The following is a 12,347-nucleotide window of genomic DNA, read 5'->3' as shown; positions in this document are numbered from 1 at the left end:
TAAGATAAGAAAGAGGAAAAAGGTCTTAATGATAAGTCTAGTGGAGAAATGGGAATATGGAAAGGGAGGAGTTAAGTAGGATGATAACAGGTACATATAGGGTTGTTATGGAGGTACAAAATAAGGCCATGTTTGTAGTTAGGAAGAGAGGTATGGCTTCTAATATGGAGTGGAAGATTATTCCAAATAAGGGAGGTGGAGTGTTTATAAAGAATTTTACCTATGTTAATATTGGGTTTATAGACTTGTAGATAGAGTTTATCAGAGCTGTGCAGGGATCGGGGAGGGGTGTACCAGGAAATCAGGTCAGACAGAGATGGACAGTTAGAGTTAGCATTAAGAATTCAGAAAGCTTGGATCAACTGACATTTGGTCAGAAGGTGAGGGAATTCGAGCCAATGTCATTTTTTGAGAGCAGAATGGTGATGGGATTTATAGGGGCTGCTGGTGACAAATCTAGCAATTTTGTTATAAGTTTGGTCAAGTTTTGCCAGCAGGTTATATTGTAAATTGGAAAATAGAGGGGAGCCATAGAGGAGGGCGGGGAGGAGATTTTGGGCTAGCAGTAGTTTAGAGTTGGAGGTCAGGCATTTACTGTTTCTATATAACATGCCCAGTTTTTTGGTGTGTTTTCTTTATAGGTCTAGTTTGAGCTGGTCGTCAATGATGACACCTAGGAGTTTAGTGTGTTAATCTGGTGATATGACAGTGCCATTTAGTGAGGATACGAGAAAGGTGGATTTGTGATGGGCAAGAGCTTTAGGTAGGAATAGTAAGAGCTTAGCTTTAGACATGTTCAGGATAAGTTGATTGTTGGAGAGCCACTTTTCAACAGAGTGAAATGAAGACTGGGTGATATGGTGGAGGTTATTGATAGAGTCAGAAATGGAAATCAGAGTTGAATCATCTGCATACTGTATGATAGCGGAGAGATTGCTGGCAGTGTGTAGGCCATTGGTGAAGAGGTTGAAAAGGAGGGGGTCAAGAATTGAACCTTGAGAAACACCGGTCTGAATTGGCAGAAAGGGTAAGATGGAATTTTGCCATTTAACTGCTTGTAAGCAACTGGACAGGTAACTAGAGAACCAATTTAGAGTGGGTATAGAAATGTTCAGCTGAGAAAGTTTTTGAAGTAGAAGCTTGTGAGAAACAGTCAAAAGCCTTTGACAAATCTAAGAAAAGGCAAGACACAAGTTTATTATTGTCTCTGGCCTCAACTACTGTTTGAGAGAAGGATAAAAGTGCTGTGTTAGTACTGTGTTTGGGCCTAAAACCATGCTGCATATTGGTTAAAAGATTGTTTTGAGTAAGGTAGGAAAGCAGTTGAGAATTAATACACTTTTCTAGAATTTTGGAGAGGGGAGAAAGAATAGCAATGGGATGGAAGTTAGATGGTTCTGTGGAGTTTCCACCCTTATGTAGTGGGATAGTGTAGTATTCCTTCCAAATAGAGGAAAAATAGATTCTTGGATTGAGTGGTTTATTAGAATGGAGACAGGAAGGGCCACAGAGTTAGCAGCAATTCTTAGGAATTGGTATAAGAATTATTTAGAGTGGCTAACAAATGTTAAAGTATTGCAGAACAAGGGGAATCTTACAAAACAAGAACAGGAATAACTGCAGAGTGCTAAAGGGAAAAATGGTGGATTTAGGTTGTATCCATGAGCTTAGAAAGGTTGCTTTAAAGCAACTATTTTTGATAACAACTCTGAAGCAAAACACATTTTTAGCATAATGTCTTAGACAACAGAAAGTAGAATAGCTTGTCACTGAATGTAGAAGGAAAAATAAAAAGAATGTGTGCAAAGGTAGAAATCATATTCTAGGATTTTTTATGAAAATGTGTAAAATTCAGATGGATCTCGAACCAATTGAGGGAGAAAAGGAAGTATTAATGGAAGGCTTAATTTTGCTAATGTTAGAGGAAGATGATGCCAGCAATTAATAGCTAAGATATGAGGAATTGAGTTAAAAATAGTATTGTATAAGCAATCAAACTCGGTGTGAGAGAATAGGATAGCCTCACCTCAACATAGTGCACTGACAAATCCAGAACGTTTACTCCTCACTTATTCATTGACAATGGCAAGGTTCTAAAACCAGGTCCAATGTGTTCATATTCCAAAGGAATCCAGACCTATAAGATTTTAAAGTTTTAAACAAAGGTCTAACCAAACGGACAGTACTATTAAGAGGTATAACAGGGAAAAGGATTCCTCCCAAAAAAGAAAGACCAATATACCACTATGTTGACAGATCCTGTTCTTAAAGTGCTCAGATTTTGTGGAACCAAGCTTCTGTCTTAGTGGATACCCAAGTACCCAGACATATTTATAGGCCTGGGATGTCCACTTGAAACTTAAGTCTGTTACGGTGTCCACTTTATTAGCTCAACATGAACTTTTGGGGTGTCACTTACTTGTTGCCAGTTGCTCAAGGAAAGGATTGCTCTTCACTGGCAGAAAGGTTTTCAAGTGTTTTTTGCAGTGGAGCTCCCATGCAGACTTTAATGTGAGGGTCTCTGGCCCCACAACTACCATGCTGAAAACATACTGCCTCCGAAGTCACACAAGATATATTTACAGAATCTATTTTTTCAAGTTTCTGGTGCTTGAATACTCAAGTAAGCATTCATCTGCAAGTAAATCAGCTACAAGTTGCTAAACCTTGAGTGAGTAAAACACAAGCTCTATTATGGCCTTTTTGTCTGTTGCTGTTACAAACGAATAGAAGACTGACTTGATAATATTAAGATTGTAATTTGAAAACATGCATACAGCTTTCGCCTTTGTGCTGTGTTTACAAAATGATTACTGGCGATTAGCACATCCTCTCCACCCACCAGTGTTTATCATACTTGCCAAATTCCATTTGAAATACTAAAAGAAAGAAAAAGATCTCTGTTGCACAAAACTCTGTCAAATGGCTTCTTGTACAAAAACGTAATGTCATAAATAAACCATGCACTAAATCACATTCTACATACTGCATCAAAGAAAGTTTGCCACATCCTTTCAAAGGCCTTTTAGCATCTATTGATGAGAAATCCCAGTACCGGTCAGCAGTATATGATGAAGCTAAAGTAGAAACTTCAACCTGCAGCTGATACAAGGGGTTTCTGCTTCTAATTAGTCCAGTCCTTTACTTAAGGAGGGTAGCCAATGTTTTTCAAGCCTGGAAGAGAGTATTTAAGCAGAATGTTTGGCTCACATTCTGGCAAATACATCTGTATGTGGGCAGTTTAAGGGGAGGGGGCTTTCCAAATTTAGGATGAAGCATTATAGAAAGCTTTAAGCTAAGCTTAAATAACAGTGGGACTAACAGCTTAACAAGATTTTAGGGCTATAGACATGAATATGACAATAAAGATGAGGTAAAGACACCTTCTAAAGTGTTTTCACCTGAATTATTTTTTGTCCATATGTAATGAACGCCCGCCTCCACATGTAATGAATGCCTGCACTTATCAAATATATTTTTAGATGTTGCTCTTACTACATTTCCCAAATTCTTGCTTTACACTGTTATTCGCAGCTTCCATCTTATCTATCTTTTAATCAGCTGAAGCCATGCAAGCGTTAGGTTTCAAGATGGCTATTTTAATTTTCCTTAGATCCGTTTCATGCCCAGCATTTCTCTGTTGAAGGAGGTGAGGCATTGCTTCAAACTGTTTAGTTTTTCCTTGAATCTTTATTCAGACAAGGGAAAATGAGCGTTTTTATTGTGTTTTTCTTTTAATGTCATTCTCCTCCTTGAGGTAAAACTTTCTGGCATTCTCCCTGACGTAGAACACTGTCATTCTGTAATGAATTTTTTTTCCCAGAATGCTGGATGGGAGTATAATGAGACAGAAAGAAACTCATCTCAACAGACTCCTCCAACATGATTTAACATATGTAAGAATTATAAAATATGCAGTTACTAACTATACATTGTTGTATTGATTTTAAGTGTTTATGTTTGCAGAAGAAGAGATACTGACAGTGGATATGGATATATGAAACTTCATAATGATGTATATTCAATCAGCACACCAAAACTATAAGTCCACCTGCAGAAACGTTCTAGCTGAATAGGCTGAATTAGAACCAGGTTCAGTGGCAGTGGAACTACAGGGACAAAGTGAGAGGGATATGTCTGAGTTTCTCGGACTGAAGTTAGACAAGCTGACAGGGACTGGGGTTGCCTAATCCTATCATTCTATGCATAACCCCTATTCACTTTTCTCAGGATATCAGATAGCATCCATTAGGAATGAATATATAAGTACCACTGCACATGACTTAGTCTTTATTAAAGTTAGATGTCATTAATCCCTTTGAGATAGATGATATAACTATTAAGAGATTGGAGAAATGCAGAATGATATTATTTGGGAACTGCCTATCCTTTGCATGGGTGTGGATGTGGTGCTAGTTGTCATTGGGTACAAGGAATGGCTGAACTGATGCAGAGTTCAGCTCTTTAACATTACTGGTGACTGGAAGTCCATTTGGGAAGACCCAATCTCATATTTATAAAATGGTCTTGGTATGCCTTAAAGGGGAATGACAGTTCTAAGTAATGGGTCTATCTGTTCAACTAGTAAATATTTAAGAGAGATAACAGGCAGGCACAGACAAACAACAGGGATCATGGATTTTCCCTCAAAACCAAGCCTAAAGCTGAAAATGAATCTGTCAAATATTCTACTTCAAAATACTTTTATTTATTAGTGACAAAGTAGTCCAGTGGTTAGCACTGCTGCCTCACAGTACTTGTTACTCGATGTTGGTTCTCAGTTGGTTTGCTTTCTTTACAGAGTCTCTACATCCTCCCTATGTCCATGTGAGTTAATTCCGGGTGCTTCTTTTCCAGTACACATCCCAAACACATGGTGTAGCTGAAGTGACAATCCTCCAAAGTGCTTGTAGTTGTGTGTACTTATGTGATTTTTGTGTGTGTGTGTGTGTGTGTGTGTGTGTGTGTGTGTGTGTGTGTGTGTGTGTGTGTGTCTACCATTAATACATTCTGCAAACAGTCAAAAATGAGCAAACAAACTTGTAAAAATGTGTAGAAACAGGCAACCTGATGTCCAGATAGTCAATACTAACCACAGGAAACAAAGTCCAAGTTTCTTCTTTAACGTAAAAGTATTTTATTTTTCAAAAAGACAACGTTTTCGCCGTGACCCCTGTCACAGCTTCCTCAGAAGAAGACAAGTAAAACAGCTAAACTGGTCTGTTCAAATACTCAGTTAACAGGAAGTGACAAATAATTGCACTTCCTGCACTAATTTACTCAATAAAAATAATGAATAAAATCATGAATAATCATAAAACTCCATTGAATTATCTATAAATATTGTATGATAAAAAACAACATAAAAATATTCTTACTAGTGCATTTACATTAACATTGAAAAAATTATGCATTAAACCCACAAAATAATGTGCATATAGGCATTACCTAAAGTAGCTCCTTAGTTTAAGAACACATGAAATGTTACAGTTCTCATTGAGGCCATCTAGCCTAAATGCATCTAAATTCAACTGCCATAAAGTTCGACACACTCAAGAACTATCTGAAAGGGCCTCCCCTATCGGTTAAAGGTACTTGATCAATACCCATAAAACAAAAGAGTGGTCAGGGTTACTGCTAACATGTTTTGCTAAGGCATTCTCTAAAGAGGTTTTTATAGCATAAAGGTGCTGGTATATTCTCTCTTTTAGTTTACGATTGGTTTTCCTATGTAAAAGGAAGGGCAGGAATTACACAAAGCAATGTACACCACTGACTTTGAATCACAAGTAATCCTCTGCTTAATGTTGTATTTTTATTCCTAACTATAAAGGAATTTCCAGTTCTCATCACTTTACACATGTTGCAGCATCCACATTTAAATGAACCTCTAGGTCTTATGTGACCATAAGTGTTAGAAGTATGCTGTAAAGTTCTTTCAAATTATTACTTCTCCTGTAAATTACATAGGGCTGACCTAACTTGTCAATCAAGTTAACGGAATTAATAACTAGTGGCCAGTTTTTTAAGATAATGGCCCAAATTCCTGTTGAATTCAAGTTAAATTGAGTTATAAAACTTAAAGAAAAGTTTCTCTGCTGATTTAGTAAGGAATTTTGGTGTGCTAATTCATTATCATTAGTAGACCTACCTACATTAGATTGATCAAGTAGTGGTTTATACAACCCTTTTGTTCTTTTAGTGTCAACTTCATTTATAAGCCCTTCTAAAGAGGGACAGGGTATCCGTGGTTTATAAACATACCTTTCAAAAATTGGCACTCAGCTTTAAAATCGCTGTAAGTGCTACACATCCTACCTGCACGTACCAGTTGTCCTTTGACAACAGATTTTTTCTGCCTAGGTGGATGTAGACTAGTGTAGTGCAGGAAAGAGTTGCAGTACGTCTGTTTCCTGAAAATGCCAGACAAATAAATCTCTTCATCTACTTCTTTAGTTAGTCTCACGTCCAAGTAGTCTGTTTCTATTGTTGAAAACCTATAAGTAAATTTTAACCATTGTGTAGAATTGTTCAAATAGTCTACAAAAGTTTTGCTTCAACTTCATTCCCTTTAAAAGGATAAATATGTCGTCCAAAAACCTAGTGTAATATTTTATCTTCTGCATTACAGTTTCATTAGATAGTATATAAAGGTTTTCCCAAAAGGCTACAAACAGGTTAGCCACACTGGCTCAAGGAGCCCATGGCTATTCCACATTTTTGTAAATAGAATTTATGTTCAAAAACAAAAAAGTTTGATGACAGTACTATGCTCAACAGTTCTGTTACAACATCAATCTCCACTTGTGGTGCATTTAAGTCTTTAAGAAGCAGTTGAATCCTCCCATGAGGGCATTAATAGATGGTAGGTCTTCTATGACCTACCCCTGTTCAAAATTGATAGATAGTATTCTATCAAAATATGTAAAGAAAATACCTACTATTTGCAAAGACTCCTGGTCTTTCTTACGTGATATCAACAGTATTAAGTTTGACCTTGAGTGTAACTTTTTGACTGTGGATGTCATTGATTTATATACATCCATCCCTCACAATGAGGCAGTTGAATGGTTTCAACTGCTTCTTAAAGACTTAAATGCACCACAAGTGGAGATTGATGTTGTAACAGAACTGTTGAGCATAGTACTGTCATCAAACTTTTTTGTTTTTGAACATAAATTCTATTTACAAAAATGTGGAATAGCCATGGGCTCCCCTTATGAGCCAGTGTGGCTAACCTGTTTGTAGCCTTTGGGAAAACCTTTATATACTATCTAATGAAACTGTAATGCAGAAGATAAAATATTACACTAGGTTTTGGACGACATATTTATCCTTTTTAAAGGGAATGAAGTTGAAGCAAAACTTTTGTAGACTATTTGAACAATTCTACACAATGGTTAAAATTTACTTATAGGTTTTCAACAATAGAAACAGACTACTTGGACGTGAGACTAACTAAAGAAGTAGATGAAGAGATTTATTTGTCTGGCATTTTCAGGAAACAGACGTACTGCAACTCTTTCCTGCACTACACTAGTCTACATCCACCTAGGCAGAAAAATCTATTGTCAAAGGACAACTGGTACGTGCAGGTAGGATGTGTAGCACTTACAGCGATTTTAAAGCTGAGTGCCAATTTTGAAAGGTATGTTTATAAACCGGATACCCTGTCCCTCTTTTAGAAGGGCTTATAAATGAAGTTGACACTAAAAGAACAAAAGGGTTGTATAAACCACTACTTGATCAATCTAATGTAGGTAGGTCTACTAATGATAATGAATTAGCACACCAAAATTCCTTACTAAATCAGCAGAGAAACTTTTCTTTAAGTTTTATAACTCAATTTAACTTGAATTCAACAGGAATTTGGGCCATTATCTTAAAAACTGGCCACTAGTTATTAATTCCGTTAACTTGATTGACAAGTTAGGTCAGCGCCCCTATGTAATTTACAGGAGAAGTAATAATTTGAAAGAACTTTACAGCATACTTCTAACACTTATGGTCACATAAGACCTAGAGGTTCATTTAAATGTGGATGCTGCAACATGTGTAAAGTGATGAGAACTGGAAATTCCTTTATAGTTAGGAATAAAAATACAACATTAAGCAGAGGATTACTTGTGATTCAAAGTCAGTGGTGTACATTGCTTTGTGTAATTCCTGCCCTTCCTTTTACATAGGAAAAACCAATCGTAAACTAAAAGAGAGAATATACCAGCACCTTTATGCTATAAAAAAACCTCTTTTAGAGAATGCCTTAGCAAAACATGTTAGCAGTAACCCTGACCACTCTTTTGTTTTATGGGTATTGATCAAGTACCTTTAACCGATAGGGGAGGCCCCTTTCAGATAGTTCTTGAGTGTGTCGAACTTTTATGGCAGTTGAATTTAGATGCATTTAGGCTAGATGGCCTCAATGAGAACTGTAACATTTCATGTGTTCTTAAACTAAGGAGCTACTTTAGGTAATGCCTATATGCACATTATTTTGTGGGTTTAATGCATAATTTTTTACAATGTTAATGTAAATGCACTAGTAAGAATATTTTTATGTTGTTTTTTTCATACAATATTTATAGATAATTCAATGGAGTTTTATGATTATTCATGATTTTATTCATTATTTTTATTGAGTCAAATTAGTGCAGGAAGTGCAATTATTTGTCACTTCCTGTTAACTGAGTATTTGAACAGACCAGTTTAGCTGTTTTACTTGTCTTCTTCTGAGGAAGCTGTGACAGGGGTCACGGCGAAAACGTTGTCTTTTTGAAAAATAAAATACTTTTACGTTAAAGAAGAAACTTGGACTTTGTTTCCTGTGGTTAGTATTGACTATCTGGACATCAGGTTGCCTGTTTCTACACATTAATACATTCTGCAATGGACTAGTGTCCTGTCTGGGAATAATTAGTTTCTTTGCCTCGTGGGTCATTGAGTGCCATGATGGGCTTCAGTGTCATCACCACAAAATGGATGAAGCAGGTAATTAGAGATTACATTAGTGAAGGTTTCTGTGTCCTTTTATCACAATTGCTTTCTGCACATTCTGAGTGAGGATGAAAGGCATAGAGTGCGAGAATCACCATTATTCAACCAACTTTATAAGCCATTAAAGTGTTCTGAATTGTCCTGTGGATATAGTAATTGAGTCATATCTCTCATAATGTGTAATAAAAACAATAAAAGAGAAGATGATCGACACAGAAATATGTGTGAGTAAATAGTAATAATTCTCTCACACTGACTTTTAAATAAGTGACCATGCTGATAATATGGCTTTGCAGTAAAATTAGCATTTAATTTTCCCCAGCCTTTCATGCAGTCTAAGTCATCAGATATGTATGTGTGAGTTATGGGACTTTAGAATTTAGATTGGGAGCACTTGCATGCCTCCTTTGTTTGAGATAGCAGTCTGACTTTGCATTTATTTTTTCTTTTTTATTATGTTGTCATCTGAAGAAACATGAAGACTTTTAAGATTGATAATGTGTCCTGTCTGATTCTTAACATGCTCCTTCTCCTACACCAGATGAGTAGCATGCTGCTGTAGTATACATCTGATTATGGCAGTGTACGTACTTCATTCTTCATTGCTGTCATCATCAAACAATGTTACACATCTGATTACAGCAGTGTACGTACTTCATTCTTTATTGCTGTCATCATCAAATGATGTTGCACATCTGATTATGGCAGTGCACGTACTTCATTCTTCATTGTTGTCATCAAACGATGTTACACATCTGATTATTGCAGTGTACGTACTTCATTCTTCATTGCTGTCATCATCAAATGATGTTACATATCTGATTATGGCAGTGTACGTACTTCATTCTTCATTGCTGTCATCATCATCAAATGATGTTACACATCTGATTATGGCAGTGTACATACCTCATTCTTAATTGCTATCATCATCAAACGATGTTACACATCTGATTATGGCAGTGTACGTACTTCATTCTTCATTGCTGTCATCATCAAACGATGTTACACATCTGATTATGGCAGTGTACGTACTTCATTCTTCATTGCTGTCATCATCAAACGATGTTACGCATCTGATTATGGCAGTGTACGTACTTCATTCTTCATTGCTGTCATCATCAAACAATGTTACACATCTGATTATGGCATTGTACGTACTTCATTCTTCATTGCTGTCATCATCAAATGATGTTACACATCTGATTATGGCAGTGTACGTACTTCATTCTTCATTGTTATCATCATCAGATAATGTAATTGTTAAATCTCTGCTGAAGTCATGCTCTAAAGTTTTCATGACGGATGATTAATAAGAGAGATGGCAAGTAAATATACATTTTAAAATGAAAGTGACCCAAAGAACTATGAGAAATTACCCCTTATAAGTGTAGTGTCCACTACCACAAAGTTACTGTTTTTGACAGTATTACTTATTTTACATGTAAGAAAAAAATTACACAATTCTCTGGTTTGTTCATTTTCCCCAAGGATATTACTTATAATTTTTAGTGGTGTAGCAAACACACAGACTCTACACATTGTAACTCATCCCAACTAATCGCAGTTTTACTTTGACTGTTGCACATCACCTGTAAATGTGTGGAGAAAGGTCTAGTACAACATGAATATGAAGTGTACTAAAAAGGGTTTGATATAATTATATAGAATAACATTTAATGAGAGGTGACCCTAAAGGCTGTGTTGTTTCTGTATTTGAATATTTTAGTAAATATTGGATCTGATCTATCTGCATTTTGCTTTTACATCACTTTTTATTTGATTTACTTGTGATGTTATGTAATTTCTCTTTTTTTTACTTTTGAAATCATTAACTTATGTGTATTTTACCCAGTTCCAATTTAATTCCTGGATGTGTTTATGGACTTTTTGTTGTGATTCTTACTGTAAACCTTTGGATCATACCCACAAATGAACGACTCTTGCACAGTTGCATACCTGGAATGAAAAATAAATTATTAAAGATTCTGTGATAATGTTTTGTGATACCCTTATTTTGTCTAAGTTACTGGTGTACTTTTGCAGTATATATTTTTTTTCCTCTTTGTTTTTGTTTTAGTTTTCTTCTGCAGTATAAGTATTGACATCAAGCAGAAGACATTCTTCTTTCAGATACTTTATCTGCATTTTTTTTTCTTCATTTACAGAATGTATTTCTAACCAAAACCTCTTCCAAACCTTCTGCATAATATGCTTTCTAACATGCTTAGTTGGATTACTCACTGTCCTCATCTTTAGACAACTACTGGTTTTGAGGAGCAGCAGTAAAATGAGACCTTCACCAGAGTATGTTTTGTCAGCAGCACAGAAGGTAAGAAAGTTAAGCAATATTTTAATTTTTGAAAAGTAAAAGTGGCAAGTGATTCACTAGTCAAACAATGTTTTCGCTTTTGAAAAGTGTCAAGTGATTCACTAACAGTTGTCTTTCATTCTTTGTTTAAAGGATAAAACTTACTTGCCTTCGGGTGGCACATATGTTGTAACCTATAAGAGGGAAAACACGGAAGAGATGGACTTTAATGTGACTAAAGTTCAGATTCAGTAAAAGCTTTAAATGCTACTGCAATCTGAAGCTTCAAAATTTGTACACACTAAGGAGAACATCAAAAAAGAAAACTGCTATTTATCTTCGGTGGCATCCGAGTTACAAAAGCAAAAAAAAAAAAGCATTCCTATGGTTTAATCGGGGAAAAGTATTTCCTTGGGTTGCTTAGAAGACAACAACAGAAAAAAAAACAAGTTTGACTTGGAATGTGAATACACTGAAGACAAAGCTGCTGACATGTTAAGAGTGCAGAGTTTTGCACTTACTGACACTGCGGAGACACTACTGGAATTGTAGCACTTTAGAATTGTAACCTCTTTTGTAGATCTCAGAAGATGGTAGATGGGCACTTTTATTTTAACAAGTGATTTTGCTACTCTGTTAACATTGTTTTACTGCTGTTTTGAAACACTACTGGAACTACTGTAGCACTTTAGCAAACTGTAAATCTAGTTTGGTACAATGACTTTGTTATATCCCTCTGAAACTCCTTTTTTAATGACTCCAGCCTGTGCTCGTAAATCTATTTAAATTTCAGTCTCAAGTGAATATGTTCATTTTTGTATTACTGCAGTGATTTCATATTTTGGAAAAATGAGCAATATTGTATGATACATACTGTTGTAAAGCATAGTAATGAAATACTGTTTCAGTGCAGAAGAGAAACATATATGTTTATAGGGGTTTTTCAGGGTATCTACCAGGTACTAGAAGTCCTTCATGTGCAGTATATTATAAAATAGAAGAATGGTACTAAAATAAGCAATCAGTTCCACAGGCCATATAGCAG

The 12,347-nt window shown here is 35.8% G+C and overlaps 1 protein-coding gene across 1 annotated transcript in view; it reads left to right on the top strand.

Annotated features, from left to right (window-relative positions):
- Positions 1 to 11,738, top strand: part of ITGB8 (integrin subunit beta 8) — a 984,437-nt gene extending 972,699 nt beyond the window's left edge. Inside the window, exons 13-14 of the mRNA XM_044064706.1 lie at positions 11,160 to 11,323; positions 11,456 to 11,738. Coding sequence (XP_043920641.1) covers positions 11,160 to 11,323; positions 11,456 to 11,557 — 266 coding nt within the window. The 3' untranslated portion in view covers positions 11,558 to 11,738. The remainder of the gene's footprint in view (positions 1 to 11,159; positions 11,324 to 11,455) is intronic.
- Positions 11,739 to 12,347: the final 609 nt, after the last annotated feature.

This window comes from Protopterus annectens, chromosome 3.part0 (assembly GCF_019279795.1).
Source record: "Protopterus annectens isolate FY-2018-M chromosome 3.part0, PAN1.0, whole genome shotgun sequence".
NCBI lineage: Eukaryota > Metazoa > Chordata > Ceratodontiformes > Protopteridae > Protopterus > Protopterus annectens.
Note: the sequence above shows the minus strand (reverse complement) of the source record. Positions and strands in the feature narration are given on the sequence as shown.